Source organism: Citrus clementina, unplaced genomic scaffold (genome assembly GCF_000493195.1).
Source record: "Citrus clementina cultivar Clemenules unplaced genomic scaffold, Citrus_clementina_v1.0 scaffold_9, whole genome shotgun sequence".
In the NCBI taxonomy this organism is placed as follows: Eukaryota; Viridiplantae; Streptophyta; class Magnoliopsida; order Sapindales; family Rutaceae; genus Citrus; species Citrus x clementina.
Window position 1 is genome coordinate 30170725 of NW_006261964.1, and position 21655 is coordinate 30192379.

Genomic DNA, 21655 nt, shown 5'->3' on the forward strand with positions numbered 1-21655 from the left:
CCAAATCAAGATCAACCATTTTGATCATTTGATGTTTAAATAAATACAGGTGGCGTTGGCGTGTCGCCTTTCATTGCAGAAAAGAAACAACAATCCAACTCGGATGCCTGGGATCAGATCAAGTCATAAATAACTTGTACGGTTGCGCACGTATCGCTAATCGAATCTAAGCCATCCACTCACATTATTAATTATTATCATGATTTTTTTTTTTTTTTATCACGAGGTGTCTTGGGGAGGGCTCTAACTGTGTCAGGTACTTTTAAGTACGTATCATAACTCAGATTAAAAGTCCCTGCTCGAAACGAGAGGTACAAGTTCTCCCAACAAAGTCGACTTTCCTATGACTCGAACTGGGGAGCAAATCTAATCAAACCACTTAAGGGGACTCCATTACCAGTAAAGTCAATACTTTGTTGGTTAATTATCATTATAATTAGCGCGAGTACATTTTTTTCTTCTAAATATTAAAAATTAAAATTGATCTAGAATATATTTCTCAAGTTCTAATAAGTCGTTTCTTAAATTAATTTTCTTTAATTTTAAATTAATTAAAATTGATTTTGTAAGAACCCCTTGATAAATTGAACCTAAAAGTTCAAATATACAGACACTTGTTAATTTGAAAAAAAAAAGAAAAAGAAAAAAAAAAGAGAGAACAAGCTTTTCCTGAGTAATTTTCGAAAGCGTTGATGGCTTTGCATACAAAACAAAAGGAGAACGAACTTAAAGCGGAACGGTGTCCCCCTTTGAATGGCTCCCTTTTCTTGATGATCAATGACGTGTTGCATAACTATTTGTTAGAGAAAAGACAAAAACGACGTCGATTGGTGATCACTTGCGGAAAGACCACGTTCGCTTCATTTTATCCACTCCGCAGGGTCTAGAACTGAGGTTTGCGAGCCACTATCGGATGTTGTGCAACCCATTGTAACCAATTTTTTGGTCAAATGCGTAAATTTTCCCATTGAGAAGCAAAATCAAAATACAATAGACTCAGCCGCAGAGGATAAACGCTAAAGTGATTGCATGAACGTTGCCACGTTGCCACTTCTCTTCGGTGCCACACTGACAAAAGGACTAAAAAGAGAGAGCCGGCTTTCTCTTTCCCTTCCCTTCTCTTCTCTTCTTCACTTGGCCAAAAATCAGCCAAGCCAATTCGTAAATTGTATATATTCTTCAACTCGCTCGCTGCTTTTGCGAATCTCTCTCTATCTCTAGGGTTCCAGATTCTTTCTCCATCGCTCCAGAGAGAGAAAGAAATTGCAACACCAACATCTACTCACCTGCTTCCACGTGTCCCATCATCCGACCCGAAACCGATCACCACCCCGCTCCCCCTCCGATCCGATCCGCCTTCCAAACTAGATCTGTAATTTGCTTTGAATATTCTGGTCCCCATTTCAAAAAAAAGAAGAAGCAATCTTTATTTCAAAAAGCTTCATTTTATGACTCCAATAGTTTAAAAAAGTAAGCTTTCTATTTTTAGCCATTTTTAATTCTCTTTATTCACATTAAAATTTGACATCTTTTGGCTGCATTTTTTCAATAACTGGATTATATGCTTATCAGATTCCATTTGATTGTTCATTAATCTTCTGCATTAGTAAAAATTTTGGCTGTTAAAGTTATCAATTGGATTTTGTCATAGTGTTGAAGAAAATATGATGATTTTTTTTTTTTGGTGATATTTGCTTGGCAGATTGTTGTGTTATTGTGGGGTTGGTGATCTGGCATTGAAGGCCGGAGTGAATAATTTAGATGTTATGCAACAGTTATATAAGGACTGTGATTGTGCGAGTTGTGAATATTGGATCGTTTACGAGAACGAGGCTGGAATTAAGCAACATAAACAAGAGTTTGCATGCGGGTCTTCGTGTAGGCTATACTTGGAATCGAGAATTTAGAAAGAGCTCCAAGATGATGGTTGATTCGGCAGCGAAGCGGGGACCCATTGTCGATGTATTACCCGAGAAAGAGGATGACGGTGGTTATGTCAGCGGAGGGTGGAAAAGGTGGTTATAGGTTCTTATCATCTGTGTAAACTTCTTTATGTCATAATTGTTAAGGATTCAGCATACTTAGGCTGGTACTTACACAATTAAAATTGATATTCCCTTTAGCTTGTGCTGCAAGTTTAAACAGAATATCCATGTTTCCTTCTTAGATTAATATTCTGTATTTCTTATAGTGGTTTTATGCAATGCTAATCTGTATGTGTCGAAGATGTTGTTGGATTCGAACTTACAAATGTGATTTTGTGCTTTTGACAGTGAAGATGGAAAACTGAGATGTGGATACTCAAGTTTTAGGGGAAAGAGGGCAACTATGGAGGATTTCTATGACATTAAAACTTCCAATGTTGATGGGCAAGCTGTCTGCATGTTTGGAGTCTTTGATGGTTAGATTTTCCCTCATCATCTCTTGCCTTGGAGAGATATTAAATTATGGTATTTACGGAATAACCATGTGATGACACTGTAACAAAGTGTCCAACATGGCGACAATAGAAGATTCAAAGTGCCACATGGAAGTTAGTTTTCAACTGGTTATCTACATGCACGTGACTGATGGGAAAAGACATGCTATAAGCAATTCTTCTTATCATGTCAATCTTGACCGTTATAAGTATGGTAATTATGATCCTAGCGCAGGATGTCTATATATGGAAATTAGTTAAGGGTCTTAAAACGCATTTCAGCCCTTAATGTCACTCACCATAAAAAGTACACAAAAGGGAGCATTGACTATATATGCTGGTCAATGTTGTCTTAGCTGCAGCTTGTTGTTTTTCTTAGTTATGACTATACTAAAAAATATAATATAATTGCTTATCAACAGAGCAAGGACGATACTTGCTTGAAGGTCTCAGATTTCCTTATTAAATAATCGAGTTTTGGACCTGTTTGTGTCATCCATGTCCTCCCATTTCTGTCATGGATACCGACTTCTGTCAAGATTTTGTGTTTTGTTCTACATTGGGAAGAAGCTTGTTTTTCTAAATCCTAAAATGTGCTGTTACAGGTCATGGTGGTTCCCGTGCGGCTGAGTATTTGAAGGAGCACCTCTTTGAGAATCTCTTGAAGCATCCACAATTTATGACAGACACCAAATTGGCTATAAGTGCGTTCCCCTATTCTGGGTTGACATAGTTATAGTCTTTTATGGATTAATTTGTTATAAAAGAATCAATCACGTGATCGCATCATATCTTTTCTCTCGGCATTCCATGCTGGATCCCATGCAGATAGATCCGCTTGTTTACATTTTTGTGTACAACAGGGTGAAACATCAAGTGGCTCTGAGTTTGTTATTTGCTTTCTAGTGTCGGGTCTTCGTGGAATACCTTCCAATCTGTTGACTTTGATTGTGTAATTCCATCTTGTGACTTGGGTGACTTTGCAGGTGAAACATATCAACAGACTGATGTCGACTTTTTGGAATCTGAAAGAGATACTTACAGGGATGATGGTTCTACTGCTTCAACGGCTATATTGGTTGGTAACCATCTATATGTTGCCAATGTCGGAGATTCTAGGACTGTAATATCCAAGGCTGGTAAAGGTATTACTTGCATTATTTTTCTATTTCAACTTCCATAAGGGGAAACAAAAATTATAAATATGGCATGATCCATTATGTACAGCCTGTCGGGAGTAAGATGGCAACCAGGAATATGGTAAAACAATTAATGGAGCTGTCGTAAAAAGCTGATGACAATGTAGAGTTCAGTGCAGAAAGACGTAAATGTAGAGTTCAATGCAGAATAAATTAGTAAAGCTTAAATTGGATGTTCGGGGGAAATAGTCCCGTCATAGCGTTTATATGTTGGTCTTAAACATTATAGTGAAACAGATATAATGCCTGTATGACTTTGTGAGAAATTTATCATATTTGTATGTGCATGTTGTTTTTATTGTTCAACAATGTAATTATTATTGAAGCATCATTTTAGTGCTGAATGAAGAAATTATTTTGCTTCAAATGTTGTTGGCTGAAGGTAATTGTGCACTTGCAGATGCACATCATCTTTTGCGTACTCTTGAATTTAGGATACTTAATGCACCTTTGAGACAGCCCCCACCAACCCCCCCCCCAAAAAAAAAGGGAATGTTTCTTTGTTGGTCATGATTGAATAAATAACTAATTTTTTGGAATTTTTAGGAAACTCCTAATATAAGTAATCTAAAATTTTCAAAATATTAATACGAGATGTCTAAAACTACAAGGAAATATAGTCATTAACTTGTCTGGAAATTTATTTGTGTGAGAATCAGACTAGTTTTATATTTGAAACCTGAGGTTTTGCTTTTGTGATTATGTGTCAGCGGTAATTGTGGTTTTATTGAATATGATCTTTTAAATATCTGCATATGTTCATGATCTTATTGAAGTTATTTACCTGTGCTGCAAATGAAAGTAAATGTTGGACACTGTGCAGCTGGCTCCTAAAGGCAGTTTCTTTCTCTTTCTTGACAGCAATTCCTCTTTCTGAGGATCATAAACCCAACAGATGTGATGAGCGGAAGAGAATTGAAAATGCCGGAGGCGTTGTAATGTGGGCAGGTAAAATTACTAATACATCACCTTTATTACTGATGCAAAGAAACTTCAAATTACCTGTATATTTGCTGTGATGATAATTTTGAAGCAGTACACTATGTAATGCAACTAATCTGCTGGCTGTTAGTCAATGATTCAATGGCTACTGGTGCAAAAAATTGAGCTGTTAACTAGGATTTTGTTGCATAGAATGAAGTTCTATGTCAGCCTAGGACTCAAAAAGAAAACTGGTTTTGTTGCAAAAAGTTTAGCTTACATGCCAAGTCGTATGTAAACAAGTCTTCTGCATTTAGTGATTTATTTATTTGTATTTATGTTTTCAGGCACTTGGAGAGTAGGAGGTGTGCTAGCTATGTCTCGTGCTTTTGGTAACCGCATGCTGAAGCAATTTGTCGTTGCGGAACCTGAGATCCAGGTAATTGTCAAGTTTAGGTGATTTACAAGTCTGTTCATTTTCATATCTTTTCCATATTCAGTGCTGATAGTTAGGCATGTGTGAGGAGAACATTTGTCTAATAAAGGGGACATTGCAAATTATTTATTTTTGCTATGTTTTGATATAGAATTTCCTGGGTTTGAAACATATTATGCTCAATCATCTGATAGTGTATGATCAGTTGTACGAGGATCGTTGATAATCAGAACTAAGTTGTTCTGTCAGTGGGCTTCTAGTGCCTATCTGAAAACCATAACTTTCTTGTTGACACTGTGTTCAACATTACTATTAGCAATGTATTCAGACATTGAGCCACTCTTTTATTATTATTATTTTTTTCCTTTAATGGTACATGCCCAGTAGCTTCTAATGTGATACATACATTTTGGGAACCCTATTTATTTTAAGGCACAAACTGGGTATTTCTAGTTGGCTGGAAGTTATCAAAAATGAATTTACAATATCTTTTGCTCTGTTTTTGCAGGACCTTGAAGTAGATGAAGGATTTGAGCTGCTTGTGCTTGCAAGTGATGGACTATGGGATGTAGTACCCAATGAGGTAAGCCTTGCCCTGTGGGTCTAACATATGCTTGCAAAATCTTGCTTCAGATTTACAGTGGGTGAGCATGTTTTTCCCCCTTTGTTGAGACTCCAAGGAAAAAGACCTTGTTGAATCATGGTAGTAATGGGCTGGCTATTGGTGTTTGTGGAGGATATACTGAAGCTACTTATTCTAGTTGTCATTCTTTACTTTAATAATATTTTGTACATGAAGTAGCATCTTTATAAAGATAAAGAACGAGTCACCATAAATACACACATTGTGATCCAGTTCTCAAAAAATGTGGTTTTGGTGGGATGCTAATTATTGGTTTTCTTTCAATGCCGTCTGCCTATACATATAAATGCATTACACGTGCAGGATGCTGTTGCACTTGCCCGAACAGGGGAAGAACCTGAAATCGCAGCTCGGAAGTTAACGGAGACTGCTTTTACCCGAGGCAGTGCTGACAACATAACGTGCATTGTAGTGAGATTCCACCACGTCAATGAAGATCCAGCCGAACCTGAAGTGGAGCAGGAGTAGGAATCTTCATTTATGTTGCATGGTGTAGGTTTATCGACCCTTTAGGCTGTAGATCATCTGGAAATCTGCACATGCATGGCTGAATGTGCATAGCAACAGGGAGGAAGGCGATTTTTTTATTCATTGTTTCTTTTTTTTCCCCGCACCCCCCTAATTTGAACCTTTCTGTATTGACTGCATATATTGAGTCTTGGTTCATTCCAGAATAACTATTCCTCTTCGCTCCATAATGTGGCCTGTAAATCTGTATGTCTAAATGCCCGTTCTGGGTATTTCGGTCTTAAGTTAATAAAAACTCAAGGTTTTCTAGTTTAGACTGATCATTGTGATTCCATTCGGAGGTGATATTTTGGACTGATTATTGGTTATTTGACACTTTGAACTGGTATGATAAATATTATTTTGCAAAGATCCTTTGGTAAATTTCAGATTTTCAGCTCGGAGGTTTTAAATCGAGGTATCATCTTACAGTAAAATACCACAAATATTTACACATGTTTAGATCTGAATGAAATGAAACTGCCGAAAATTGCATCAGAGTTGATTACTCTCTTGAAAATTAACACTTGTACAGAGGTTTTGGATGTACAGTTTCATGTTTGTGGATACTCGTTAGTGCTTGTCGCAACCTTTTACCCAAACAAAAATACTGTGCATACATTAGTCAAGATTTGGCTTTCCGGATGGTTTTAGTGTCGGAGCTGGAGCATGGAGTGCGAGTGTATTGTGCATTACTCGCTGGTAACCTCCTGATTTTGTTGTTGGATTAGCAAAGAAAGTTAATAATGCTCTTGCCATAAAGAGGTTAGAGATGCATTGCTTTTACTGATTTTCTTTGTTCGTTTATGGAAGCTTACAAAATAAGATGATTGCTTCAGCATGTGCTGCTTTCATCATCAAGTCATTGGGCGATCGTTGTCATTTTTTCACACGTGTGGATGTGCTCGGTTGTTTAAATGGCAAAATATTGATTATTGAATGAATGTGTCATGGAACCCTTAATTATATATATATATAATTCACCACTTGAATATTGAAATGAGAGTGCATGGCACAGAGAAGTCACATGCCTGCAAATGCATACAGTTAGATCTTCAAATTCTCTTCTTCAAGGGTTTGTGTTACTGCATGGATTAATTGTTGGATCTCTTTATACGTTAATAAGAGGTTTAAAATGATTATATTTGAAAATAAACTTGTAAGAGATGGATCTCACTTGCTGATATTTCTCTTGAAATACTCGTGAATCCTAAAATTCCGTACTAGGAATGTTGTTTTAGATTATTCTGAAGGACTGACAGTAACTTCTTTGAAGTGGGAGTGCCAGCCACTGTACACAGGTCAAAAAATTGCAAAATAAAGTCCAAAAAATCACTTTTGATGAAACTCATGCGAATAAATTTTTCAAAGAAGGGTAGCCTTATGGGATTAGAATGTATTATTCATAAAATACATGTACAGAAGTATATATTTTTACTAATCAAATCAATTAAGTAAAACAAACAAAGTCAAATATGAAATATCTTACATGTGAATATGACTGATTCAAAATTACATATTTATTTATAGGTGTTAGTTAGTTCAACTTATAAAATTTTTTCAAAAGGTACAAAAGGTATGGGAACTATCATTTTATTTATTATTTATTATATTATCTCATCTCATTGTTCAAATGACTAGATCTGCTAATTAATTTTTAGGGTATTCCTAATAAATAATTAAATATTTGGCAAATTATAAACCCAACACAAGGGTTAAAAACTAACCCTAGTTAAGTCTTTTGGGTTCAACCCCACTATCAAAAGGTGTGTAGTTAGTTTACAAAAAGGTTAGAATATTAACCAAACCCATACTTAATGCTTTTTGTTTTTTTTTTTTTCCTTTGTTTTGTCCAAATTTGGTTTCAGTTACATTTTGTTCACTTAAAATAAGGGAACAAAAAGAAAAAGAATAAAAGTTCTCTTCAACTTCTCATGCCTTTGACAATATGGGTCACAGTAGCCGGTGATTTCATATTGTCACCAGATTCAAATTTCTCACCTTGTAGATACTTCTTTAAGTAAGTAAAACTTACCCACTTCCTTATTCCGTACTATATGCATTTTTTCAAAAAAAAAGAAAAAAAGAAAAACTGATAAAATGAAAATTTTTTCATGTTAATATGTCAGAATCTAGGGTTTCAGTTTCTGCTGAGAGGCTGAGTTTAAGTTCTGAATTTGACTGTTTAATTGTTTAAAATTTTCCTCCTTTTTGGTACTTTAGATCCATGGTGACCATCTTGTTTAATTTGGCTTGAGTGAACTTGAAAAGTTTAGAGTTTTGACAACTGTTAGTGTCTTTCTTTTTTGGTTGTTCAATGTGACCTAGCTGTTGTTCTGTGTGGTTTATGGAATGCAAGCTTGGTGAAGTAAAAAAAGGGGTCTTTGATTTTGTAAATTATGTGGGTATATTCTGCATGGTTGTTTTGTTGGTCTTTGAATGAATTCATTGAGTTGGTTTATGTGATCGCTTTGATTCCTTTTCGGGTTTGCATCGTGAGTTTGTTGATGATTCAGTATTTCAAGTAACCCGGAGTTTTGTAATGAATTCACTTGTTATCTATCTTTCGGGTCTGATATAGAAAGGGAAATTCAGATCTTATTAGTAAGTGAAAAGGAACTTGCGAAGGTGTTATGGCTAGTTGTGCAAGATCATTAGTGCATGGTATCATGTTTACATGTTTGGACATTGGCGAGTTACTGAGTTATCAGAATCTTGAATTTGTGAATTTAAAGAATTAGAAGTTGAGTGATCTTGGCTGTTTTAATGTCCTAACATATTATATGTATAAATGAAGGGCGATCAGGGTAAGATTAGCTTCATAAATTGAGGGGTATGGAGTTTAAAATAATAAAAGGTTTCTTATTATTAATTTTGAGCAAATCAAGAATTTAAAGTGTTGTTATTGCCTTATTTAGAGAAACGACAGCACTCTGTGTGAAAAGTTGGTTTGGAAAAGGACTCTAGTGCTTAAATGTCATAGCTGATAAAAGGTTTTTAGTTGTATGCATGCATGTTGATCTCTAGTAGGACTGTTTCATCAAGCTTTTTTTCTTTTTCTTTAATTGTTGCTTTCAACATGGATCCCTTCATTTTTTTTTTTTTTTTTGGTGGTGGGGGGGGGTGGGGGGTTTAAGAGTTTAAACTGGCCAAGAAAAAACTGGACAAGGTTAAACATGTCTAGAATTCAGTATGGATCTAAACCTCTTGACCTTTGTTTTTGAGTTAAAGGATGTTTGCAATACGATGAAGCTTTTCCCTTCTATTCTTCTATCTAGGGTTCTCACCTTCAATATTCACAATCAGCAATTAGCATGGCATCTGTGCCCTTTTGTTTGGCCAGTTAGGCAAGACACCTACTCTCCACTGATTGGCTAGTTAGAACAATCATGCAGTAAATTAGGGAACCATTACTTATGCATGGTATCATGCTTTGTGTTTCAGTTATTCTTTTATTGTATGTGGTCAATTTATCAATTGGACTTATCCACGCAATGTGATCATTTTGACAATCATTGCTCGCAAATATATTATTATCTTGGTTCACATCATCTATTGTTATTATTTAAGGACGAATATTCTCGAATCGGAATGAAAAGACCCGTGATCCATGCTCTACAATGCATGGTATAGTTTCTGACTGTAAGTGAGTGTGTCTGCAAGTGCATGGTATTCTCGTACTTGTGGAAAAACAAATTATTCTATGGAGGAAAAGAGTTAAACCCAAATTATGTGTCTTTTGTTGCTAGACATTTTTCAGAAAAACAAAATGGTAGCTTCACATTGGTGTTAAAAAGAAAATGTCTAACTCTAACTCCATTTGGCAAGCACTGTGGCATACTCATGTATTTTGCTTGATTTGTTATGAGTCTAATTAATTGAATTCCCTGATTGTTACATATTTCCAGTTTCTGGTGAAGAAAACTCTGCAAAATATTAAGTATACAAATTTGAATAAGTAGAGAAACATGTACCTATATCAAATATCTTAATTTGTGTTTGGTAAGAAATCAAAATTTTAGGATTCCATATGTTGTTGATTAAATTTATTTATTTATTTTCTTTAGTAAATGTTATGAGGTTGTGATGTTATTTATTTGACATTGTTTTGAGCTGTACAATCAGTTCTTAATTTAGATCTTCTATTTCCCTTTTTTTTCAGGTATCAAATCATTGAAACTACTATACTGGCTTTTTGTCATAATGTGTGAACAAGCATTGGGCAATTTTATCTGATTAATTGTTGAAGTTTTGCTGACATTTATAATAGTTACGTGAGGAAAAAGTGTTTTCTTATCCCATAAGGAGCTTATGGAGTGTAACAAAGATGAGGCGGCCAGGGCTAAGGAAATTGCTGAGAGAAAGCTTACAGAAAAAAATTATGCTGGTGCAAAGAAATTTGCTCTGAAGGCTCAAAATTTATATCCTGGGCTTGAGGGTATCTCCCAAATGTTGATGACAATTGATGTTTATATTGCTGCAGAGAAAAAAGTTAATGGCGAAGTGGATTGGTATGCTATACTTGGTACAAACCCATGGGTTGATGATGAAACAGTGAGGAAACAATTCCGAAAACTAGCTCTGTCACTTCATCCTGACAAAAACAAGGCTATAGGTGCAGATGGTGCTTTTAAGCTGGTTTCAGAGGCCTGGAGCTTGTTATCGGATAAGGCTAAGAGATTAGCTTATAATGAGAAATTAAATCCAAGAGGCCAGCAGAAATATCCAGCTCAGCCTGGGGTGTCATTTGCATCTTCTGGTACAAATGGTATTCATACATCTACCAAAAATGCAACTTCACAAGCGAGGGCTCGGAATGATGCTACCCGAACAAGTTCTACCACACAAGCGGGGGTTTCATTTGCATCTCCTAGTGCAAATGGGATTCATAGGTTTACAAAAAATGTGACTTCACAAACTAAGGCTCGGAACAATGCTACTGGAACGAGTTCAACCTCAGTTCCTTCTTCTAATCAAAATCCTGGTACATTTTGGACTATCTGCAACAAATGCAGGACTCAGTATGAGTATCTGAGGATTTACCTGAATAACACTCTCCTATGCCCTAATTGCCATGAGGCTTTTCTGGCTGTCGAGAAGCCTCCACCTTCGAATGCTTTCAAGTCCCTTAACTCATCTTCTCGCCAGCAGCATCAGAATTCAAGACCTCACTCTGCAAATAGTAACTTGTATAAGTCTGGGGGGTCGGCAGGTCTTTACTCATCTAATAGTAAAAACCTCCATTGGGGTTCTTCTTCTACAACAGCTGGTAATAATAGCAAGGTTCCGTCATCCTTTGCTGCTACTCAAGCTGCAAATGCGGGCCAGCGGGTGCATGAGAAATTGAAGAGAGAGTGTGAAGAAGCACAGGCAGCTGCCTTGAAAAAGAGAAGAGCTTATGATGGTTATGGGTGCGGAGATGGCATGGCAAATCAGATGTCAATGGGCAATGGAGCTGGCTCAGGAAGCGCATTTGAGTTCAGAAGGGGCAGTTTTCAAGCAGAGAATATCAATTTTTCTCCTGGTACTAATAACAAGCCCAACAGTGAGAGAGAATTATCATTAATTGAGATTCGAAATATGCTTGTGTACAAGGCACGGTCTGAAATTCGCAAGAAACTTTGGGAATGGAGCTCGGTAACTGATGCCAAGACTGCTGGCAGAGAGAAAGAAAAGAAGAAAGAGAAAGAAAGTAGGAAGCAGAGAAGCATGTCTAACAGTGATCTGCATGATCTTAATGAATGCAATGGGTCCGACAGTAAACACCATAACAAGGATTCTAGTTCCAGCTCATCTGATGTTGACTCAGATAAAAATGCCCCTGCATTGTCAATTAATGTTCCAGATTCTGATTTTCATAATTTTGACTTGGATAGAACTGAAAGTTCCTTTGGAGATGACCAGGTCTGGGCTGCATATGATGATGATGATGGGATGCCTCGTTACTATGCTCGAATTCATAAAGTGATCTCTTTGAAGCCGTTTAAGATGAAGATCAGTTGGCTTAACTCAAGAAGCAACAGTGAGTTCGGCCCTGTACGCTGGGTAGATTCTGGGTTTTCCAAAACTTGTGGAGATTTCCGGTCTGGCAGGCATGAAATTAGTGAAACTTTAAATGCTTTCTCTCACAAGGTTAAGTGGACAAAAGGTGCACGTGGGGCCATTCGCATCTTTCCTTGTAAGGGTGATATCTGGGCTCTTTACCGAAACTGGTCTCCTGATTGGAATGAGCGTACTCCAGATGAGTTGATACACACATATGACATGGTGGAGGTGCTTGATGACTTTAATGAGGCAGAAGGTGTATCTGTTGAACCTCTTGTTAAAGTTGCTGGTTTCAGGACAGTTTTTCAGAAGCACGCGGATCCCAAGAAAGTCCGCAGAATCCCTAAAGTAGAGATGTTTCGCTTCTCTCATCAGGTTCCTAGTCACTTTCTTACAGGCAAAGAAGCTGATAATGCTCCTGTGGGAAGTTGGGAGTTAGACCCTGCTGCCACCCCTCTGGAACTCCTTCAGGTAACTACAGAAGCTAATGAACAATTGGTGGACAATGGTGGGAAAGCTGACAAACAGGGTTTCCAGAATGCCCAAAGAGTTGAGGTAGCTGAGATGGTGGAGAACGATAAACAAACTGATGATGATGAGAGTTAAGGGCCATCCATAGAAGTTGGGGCCATTGACATGGTAGAACTTAGAACGTGGAGACAGCTAAAGATACTGGAAACTAGGTGAGTTTTAATTCACTCTTTTTGTAAGCCTCAAGCAAATTGTAGAAATGGTTCTTTTGTGCCATAAGTGTAATTGGAAATCCATAGTTTTTTGGTTCTTGTTGTATATCTGCGGACAGCTAAAAGTTTTCTATAGGAACTTGTGCATGATAATACCCCAAAAGTTCAACAGAAGTTGTCTTTTTGAAGCCCTTTTCCTCCATATAGCAAATTTTTTATTTGAATTTGCAAGTATTCATACCATTTAAAGGCTCCATTCATTTCAACGTGACAATGAGAGCAGATGAATTATGAAACAAAGGCCTTATCCCACTCTAGCTTTGCCATTTTTGTCACTGAATCAGGCAAAATTGGATGGTTTATAGTCTATATTGATCTTCCAGTAATGCAGAGTTTCATACCGCAAATGCATAGAAATGAAGTAGAACTTTCCCCGAATGCAAGAGTGCCTTAAAACTCTTACCAAATTTCATGACAAAAAATTCAGCTTCCCCAAGGAAAAATACTTCATTCCATGTCCTCACGGCCTCACCTAATTGAGTCATTGATTTGATGGGAAAAGGAAGTTTCCAAGTATTTACATATTCCTTAAAAGACAGTAGGAAGAAATTGATTAAAATAATTGGAAATAGCTTGGTCTATTCAACTTGGAATGACATTTATTTTTCCCTTTTATAATAAGGGAAATTTACAAAAATAGCCAAAAAAATTAAGCAATTTTCAACTTTAACCCCTCAAATTTTTTTCTTTCAACATTAGCCAAATCACCAAATTGTGGACGAAATTACCCTCCTCATTCTCACGTTTCCCTCAAGCCAATTCCTTCCCCTCTCACCAAAATGTCATCACCGGAAGTTCTATAGATTGTCGGCGGCGGCGTAGATCGGCAGCGGAGGAAGTTGTTGGCAGCTGAAAGAAGCTAAATCACGTTGAAAATCTTCGGAGATCTCGAAAATCAAAGAAAAAAATTGAAAACCCTAGGTGAGTTGTTATTGCCGTTTTTCTTGTTGTTGTTGTTGTTTGGGATGTTGTTGTTGTTGTTTCGGATGTTGTTGTTGTTGTTTGGGATGTTGTTGTTGTTGTTTGGGATGTTGTTGTTGTTGGTGGTGTTTTAATGGTGGTGGTAGGTGAGATGCATGTGGGAAAGAGAAGAGAAGAGAAAGGGAAGGGGAAGCCAACTCGCTCGCGCAGTGCGCATCTGACGTGCGACATGCGCCTGTCGCACGCGAGATGCGCGCGGCGTGCGCACCTCGCGCGCGGCGTGCGCACCTCGCGCGCGGCGTGCGCACCTCGCGCGCGGCGTGCGCACCTCGCGCGCGGCGTGCGCACCTCGCGCGCGCGACATGCGCCTGTCGCACGCGAGATGCGCACGTTGCGCCCATCTCCCGCGCGAGGCCGCGCCCTCGCGCGAGGGAAGCCAAGCGCGCGCGAGTTGCGCGCAGGCACGCAGCTCGCGCGCATTCTTGGCTTCTCTCGCGCGAGCCTGTCGCACCAAGAGGCAATACCTCTTGCTACTGCCTCTTGGTGCCCGTCGCACCAAGAGGCAGTGCGTAGTGTTGCCTTAATTTTTTTTTCTTTTGTTCAAAATTTTTTAATTTGTGATACTTTTAACTTGTACCAGATAAATGGGCAAATCAAAATTAGCATTGCATAACCCACCCGGACCAATTAACGAACCGGGAATGATGAAGATACTTTATGTTGATCACTTCCCTGGGCGTATCACGAGTATGTGCAAATTAGATGTCGTTGTTAATGCCATCCAGGAAAAATTAACAAGGCAACAGTTGCAACTGTTCAAAAACAATATATTTGGGCGTTTCCTACAGTGCCAGAGCTATCCGTTCAGTGGCGTAATTGTGCACAATATATTGCTTCGGCAAGTGTCACATGGCGATGGAAATGACAAAGATGAGTTATGGTTTCAAGTTGGCGACCATTTGATACGGCTATCGATTGGAGAGTGGTGCCTTGTAACGGGACTTTGCTGTGGCGAAAAAGTATTCCTGACGAAGCATAAAACAAAGCATAGGTTACTTAATAAGTACTTTGGAGGCATGAATTGCGATATAAATCTTGGGCAGTTCGAGGAAATATTTATGAACTTGCACTTCAAGACTATGAATGACACCGATGCGCTAAAAATTGCCATGTTTTACTTTGCCGATAGAGTGCTACATGGAAGAAAGGATCCTTGTCAAATCAATTTCAATTTGCTTAATGAGGTAGTTGACATAAATCACTTTCGAAGTATTACGTGGGGTCGTTTGTCATGGGAAACAATATATAAAAGCATTGATAATGTATTGAACGGCAAAGCCAAAAAATTTAAGAAGGCAAGCGCAGAAAATCCATTGCATAGAATTGAGAAATACAACTTTTACGGCTTTACGTCAGCAGTGCATGTGAGTGAAGAAGTTTTTTTTATAACTTAGTTTTGTTATAATAAATATTTAATGACACGTTTTTTTACTTCATATCTTTCCTTGTTGAAGGCATGGATTTTTGAAGCGATTAAAGGACTACCATTAGAGTGGGTGGAGAAAATTAGGAGGAATGGTCCTCGGATCGTGCGATGGAAGCCTGTGGCTTCTTCAGATATTAACTTCGGCGAAGTGTATTCATACCTGAACGAGCGTCTTGTAAGTCATTTATATGTATGTCTGTATATAACTATTACATAATATATGGTTATACTAATTGGAAATTTGGTAATCTTTACGACAGGATGGTACCATTTTACAAACCCTCAAACCGGATGCAAAGGAGAGAGCCACAAATTATTGGAAGAGTGTTGATGATTACGTGCCATATTTGCCAAGTTGGGTCCGTAATGTGGGTATCATCTACAGTATCATTGAAAACCGGATGCAAAGTCATTTATATGTTTGTTTTTTTTGGTATTTACTATTTTCTGTTTTACTTGGTGCAGCACCAGCCTTCAATCAATGCGCCATCCAGTATAGGGCCAAACAAGGTGGATCCTAACCCCACGAGCGAAATAAGACTGGAGCAGAGTCCTGTTGAGGATGTCGGTGCTGCCGACGACCATTATGAATCCGCACATGATTCAGATGACAGAAATGAGCCAAAGGTAACTTCTGTCGGAACTTCAATTTACAATGCACATATACCTATCCGGCATTTTGTCATTACTTACTTATTTGCGTAAATTGTAGGCAAGGACTAAGTTCCGCAATGATTATTTCGTTGGACGACTGGATAAAATAGAGACTTCCATTCACGAGTTGAGGTCGGAACTTCAGACTGGACACAGTTCCATTAATGAACTGAGGTCAGAAATTATGGCGGAACGCAGAGAAGCACAACAATATAGAGCAGCGGTCATGGGGTTTATGGCTTCGTTTGGCGCGGGTGCTTCAAAGGGCGCGTACGGTGATTCTCCGTTTGGCCCCTCGCACATGGTGAGCAAGTTCCATACGTTTTCGGATTGTTATTATGATTTCAAACCCGAACTTATGTTAATATGTTCATCTCCTCGAAACAACAGGCCCCAGATGGCTATGGTCCGAACGTTGATGCTGGCTATGGTACGCATACTGATGCTGGTAATGACGACGAGCACACCTCTATGTCCTTGTACAGTGTATATGGGGACATAAGTGATGACAGTGTACAGATATTCACGGAGGCACCTCCCGGCGTTAGTAAGCTTGGGTGTCCGTACCGACCGTCGTATATATTTGGCAGTCCTTACTTCATTCCTCCTTTCAAGAGAGTTAGGAATGTCAGGTGTTGAGTATTAGAAAATGCATATTTATAAAGGAGAAAACCGTCTTTTTACATTTTAAGTCTTACTAACAACCCTTACTTTTATATATTTAACCTTCTTGTGATTTAATTACATGTGTTTTATTTTAATTAAGTATTTTATGTATTTTATGGGCATTATAGTCATTTCACAATAAAGGAGAGATCAGACGGCAAAACGGACATCACTTTTGAACTCAGGACGGTCGAAAACCTTAGGAGGAGCATAAAAGGAAAAATAGCACTATTCACATGTACGGTACTATTCACGTGTACGGTACTGTATACGTTACTGTTCACGACACTGTTCACATAGACGGATGATGACGTGGCATTGACCGATGATGTGGCATTGACTGATGAGGTGTCACGATCCTGTTGGACTAAAATTCTTATGTACTGTTGATGGTGACGTGGCAGCATATCAGTGGACGAAAAATCTCGCGTACGGTGCATGCATCACACAGGATTATTTTCAACCAAACCGCGTTACTGTTCATCCGGGTCAAACCGCGTTACTGTTCAAAGTCGGGTCAAACCGTGTTACTGTTCATCCGCGTGGTCAAACGTGGACTGTTGACTGATGACGTGGCGCAATCCTGAGCGTCCAAACTGTTTTTAATCCGATGGCCATGATTTACTCCATGTATCTATAAAAAAGGGGCCTCCCCCCCCTAATTTGATATCTCTGAATCCATTTTTGGGATCTATTTTCTGTAATTCCCTCTCCATCTTGTATTTTCTTCGTATTTTAATAAATTTCCATTTTGCCCCTAGTTCAATTATGAGTAGCTAATTTCCGTTCGAGCTTGGGTTGAAGGTGAAGTCTCAACATGTGTCATGGGCTTAATTTGGTAAATTTATTTTCTCTTCCCCTCTAGTTTTTGTGGATGTTTTGACTTCTCGTCGACAAATAATAATATTCTTGTCTAGTACCGCCTTGGTTTCACCGGCCCCCTAGTACAAGGTTATTATTATTTGGCACAATAAGCCCTTAGCACCATATTGATTAGAGCGTGGTTCATGAGGTGTGGATTCCCCCCTCATGATTTAATTGGCATTAATACGGATTATTTAGCCCATGATGCATGTTGATACGGATCCAGATACCCAAGTACGTCATTTCAATAGAATTATCTTCAATTTATTCTCGTCATTGCAATTCCAATTTTAGAATTTATTCTCGCCATTTTAATTTAAGTTTTAGCATATACCAAATCATTTCCACCATAAATCCAACAACCCATTTACAAAATTAATTCTATACACAATTAAAATCCACCTCCTCGTGGGATCGACACTCGTCACCATAGATCTATACTACAATAGATTCGTGCGCTTGCGAGTACATTAAAATTTGCACAACAAGTTTTTGGCGCCGTTGCCGGGGAGGTAAGTAATTTTAATTCATAGAATTAATTTTTGTGAATAATTTCTTTTATTTGTTTTCTTGTATTTTTTTTATTAAAAAAAAAAAAGAAAAAAAAATTGAATCTGCATTTAAAGGTTAGTATTTTTTTTTCTTTTTCTCTTCTGTAAAATTTTGTAATTTAATTTTCCATTTATTTTTCTTTGTAATTTTTTTTTGTTTATCTTATTAATTTAATTTTTAGTTAATTTCTTTCACGTATTTATTTTTGTATATTTTTATAGAAAGTTTGTAATAGCGCAATAAGGTTAGTATCGTAATTTCTCCCTCTTCTTTATTTTTATTTGTTTTGTTCCCATCTTTATTTTTTGTTTTGTTTGCATCTTTATTTTTATTTTATTTATTTTGCATGCATGGTCGTAGGTCATTATTACCTAATCTTGAACCTATAGACCTTGAATTAGAAAAAACACTTCGCACACACAAACACGTTAAAAATAAAATGGATTTACAAGCACCACAGGAGAGGCCATTTAAGGACTATTTTAGTCCCTTAGCTAATTTGAGCACGTCATGCATAAGATACCCAAATGTAGCTGCTAGGAGTTTTGAATTAAAACCTAGTGTGTTAAATTGTCTCCCGACATTTTATGGCCTAGAAAATGAGGATCCATATAATCATTTGAATGATTTTCATGCCATTTGTCAAACATTCAAATATGAGAATTTTTCAGATGATGATGTTAAACTTAGACTATTCCCATTTTCTTTAAAAGATAGAGCTCGTTCATGGCTTAATACATTGCCTGCTAATAGCATTGCATCATGGGAACAAATGGTTACAAAATTTTTAAATAAATATTTTCCAGTGCATAAAACCAATGCTATTCGCAGGGAAATCTCGGAGTTTACCCAGAGAGAGGACGAGCAATTTTTTGAAACATGGGAGCGATTTAATGGGCTACTCTTGAAGTGTCCACATCATGGGTACGAAAAATGGCACCAATGTCAATACTTTTTGGAGGGATTACTACCAAATGTGCAAGAATGGCTAATGGCAACAAGTGGAGGAGAGCTAATGTCAAAAAGTGCATCAGAAATTTGGGAATTCTTCCAGCGACAAGCGGATAATTCCCAACAACGGAGTCGATCACTCAGGAATACTAGAAGAATTAAAGGAGTAAATGAGGTTCAAATTGGCGAGTCAACTTCGGGAATCAAAGAAGTCAAGGAGATGGTTGAAGGTCTTGCTCGACAAATAGCATCGTTATCGACTGCTAAATCAACAGAACCACATGACCATGACTCATACTCAGATCAAGCCAATGCCATAGGTGTAATGAGAAAGCCATCAAATTACAACCCATACTCCAACACATATAACCCTGGATGGAGAGACCACCCCAATTTTTCATGGTCTCAAGGACTCCAACAGAATGGACCAGCAGCTCCAGCTCCACCAATGCAACCAATTCCTCAAATTTCTCAAGCCTCTCAACCACCATTTAGACCATACAATCAGAACCAGAACCACTCTCAACCTAGACCATGGGAGGATGCATTCCAGAATTTCAGGAATGTTACTCACTCCACGATTGAGCAACAGAACCGCACCATTGATGGACTACGAAATGAGTTGAGAGCAGGCTTCAACTCACAAGCTCAATCGGTTTCAAGCCTCGAGAAGATGGTGGGACAACTCGCTTCTTCAGTTCAGACCTTGGCAATGACTGTTGAGAAAGGAAAATTTCCAAGTCAACCAGTGCCTAATCCTAAAGGAGTGCATGAAGCGAGTACCAGTTCACCACAGCAGCATGGAGAGGTCAAAGCAATAATGACCTTGCGAAAAGGAAAAGAAATCGACAACAAAGTGGAGATGCCGGTGACAAAGGAAAATCAAATTGTACCTGTGAACGTTGAGGACTCACCACCGGAGGAGAGAGAAGAAGCCAACCCACGAGAATACGTTCCCAAAGCTCCATTTCCTCAGAGGTTAGCGAAAGGAAAAAAGGGAAAATCTACAGGTGAGATTCTCGAAATCTTCAAACAGGTAAGTGTTAACATCCCTTTACTTGATGCTATAAAGCAAGTTCCATCTTATGCCAAGTTTCTTAAAGATTTGTGTACTAAAAAGAGAAACATGCATGTTCAAAAGAAGGCATTTTTAACAGAAAACGTTAGTTCTATACTCCAACATAAAATTCCTTTAAAATGCAAAGACCCAGGCTCCCCCACTATCTCATGTAGTATAGGGAACCACACAATTGAGAATGCTTTGTTGGATTTAGGAGCTAGTGTAAATTTATTGCCTTACTCTGTGTTTGTGAAACTTGGACTGGGAGAATTACACCCAACTCCAGTGGTGTTACAACTTGCAGATCGGTCCACGAAAATACCTCGTGGTATTGTGGAGGACGTGCTTATCCAGGTAGACAAGTTTTATTTTCCTGTTGATTTCATTGTAATTGACACTCAACCAATACAGGATTCAAGGAAGCACATCCCCATTATTCTAGGCCGACCTTTCTTGGCAACTGCGGATGCTCACATTCAATGCAGGACTGGAAATATGCAGTTGTCTTTCGGCAATATGACTATGGAGCTAAACATTTTCAACATTGCCAAACAACCTCACAGTGCAGATGATGGAATTGTTGATGTGGATTTAATTGAAGCATTAATTGATGATACTTTTGTTTCAAACCTTAGTGATGATCCTTTACAAACATGTTTAACTCACTTTGGTTTTGATTTTGATATTGACAGATCGGTTGATGAGGTCAATGCCCTGCTTGACTCAGCACCATCTATGGACACTAATAAATGGAAGTCAAGAGTTGAGCAACTAGCACCATCAGAGAAGCAACTCATTCCATCATCAGAATCACCACCGAAACTCGAGCTCAAACCATTGCCCAACACTCTGGAATATGCATTTTTGGGAGAAGAAAGTACTCTGCCGGTAATCATCTCATCATCCCTAAACGATGAACAAAAAGGTAAGTTGTTGGATGTTTTAAAAGAGCACAAAGAAGCATTAGGATGGACCATAGCAGATATAAAAGGTATAAATCCAGTAGACTGCATGCATTACATTCACCTCGATGAAAATGCTAAATCTACTAGGGAAATGCAACGTCGGTTAAATCCTAATATGAAAGAAGTTGTTAGAATTGAAGTCCTTAAGCTATTAGATGCAGGTATCATTTACCCAATTTCTGATAGTTCATGGGTCAGTCCTGTACAAGTTGTCCCTAAAAAGTCAGGAGTCACAGTAGTTACGAATGCCGATAATGAATTGATACCAACTAGAGTGACTACAGGATGGCGTGTATGCATTGATTATAGAAAATTGAATTCTGTCACACGTAAAGACCATTTTCCTTTACCATTTATTGATCAAATGCTTGATAGATTAGCAGGCCATGAATTTTACTGCTTTCTAGATGGTTACTCAGGATATAATCAGATTCCCATAGCACCAAAAGATCAAGAGAAAACTACTTTCACTTGCCCTTTTGGCACATTTGCATATAGGAGAATGCCATTTGGATTATGTAATGCACCTGCTACATTTCAACGATGCATGTTGAGCATTTTTTCTGATATGGTTGAACGATTCCTTGAAGTCTTTATGGATGACTTTTCTGTCTTTGGCAACT

At 38.1% G+C, this 21655-nt stretch overlaps 2 protein-coding genes and 1 non-coding gene across 5 annotated transcripts; 2 read left to right on the top strand and 1 right to left on the bottom strand.

The window, feature by feature from the left end:
* The first annotated feature begins 1071 nt into the window (after window positions 1-1071).
* Window positions 1072-6404, top strand: LOC18031868 (probable protein phosphatase 2C 76). Its single transcript, XM_006422080.2, has 9 exons — window positions 1072-1470; window positions 1703-2015; window positions 2274-2401; window positions 3025-3123; window positions 3406-3564; window positions 4480-4566; window positions 4887-4978; window positions 5484-5558; window positions 5922-6404. The coding sequence occupies exons 2-9, from the start codon at window positions 1762-1764 to the stop codon at window positions 6084-6086; spliced, it is 1059 nt and encodes a 352-aa protein (XP_006422143.1). The 5' UTR covers window positions 1072-1470; window positions 1703-1761; the 3' UTR covers window positions 6087-6404.
* Window positions 6405-7987: 1583 nt separating this feature from the next.
* Window positions 7988-13045, top strand: LOC18031320. 3 transcript variants are annotated; one of them, XM_006422082.2, is made up of 2 exons: window positions 7988-8145; window positions 10288-13045. In XM_006422082.2, the coding sequence occupies exon 2, from the start codon at window positions 10437-10439 to the stop codon at window positions 12774-12776; it is 2340 nt and encodes a 779-aa protein (XP_006422145.1). In that variant the 5' UTR covers window positions 7988-8145; window positions 10288-10436; the 3' UTR covers window positions 12777-13045. The 3 variants fall into 3 exon arrangements, with proteins under 3 accessions (XP_006422145.1, XP_024040706.1, XP_024040705.1); XM_024184938.1 differs by lacking the exon at window positions 7988-8145 and adding an exon at window positions 8712-8729; XM_024184937.1 differs by lacking the exon at window positions 7988-8145 and adding an exon at window positions 9262-9752.
* Window positions 13046-18879: 5834 nt separating this feature from the next.
* LOC112095453 lies at window positions 18880-18983 on the bottom strand. Its single transcript, XR_002903820.1, has one exon. It is a non-coding gene; the product is annotated as a small nucleolar RNA R71 (small nucleolar RNA).
* Window positions 18984-21655: the final 2672 nt, after the last annotated feature.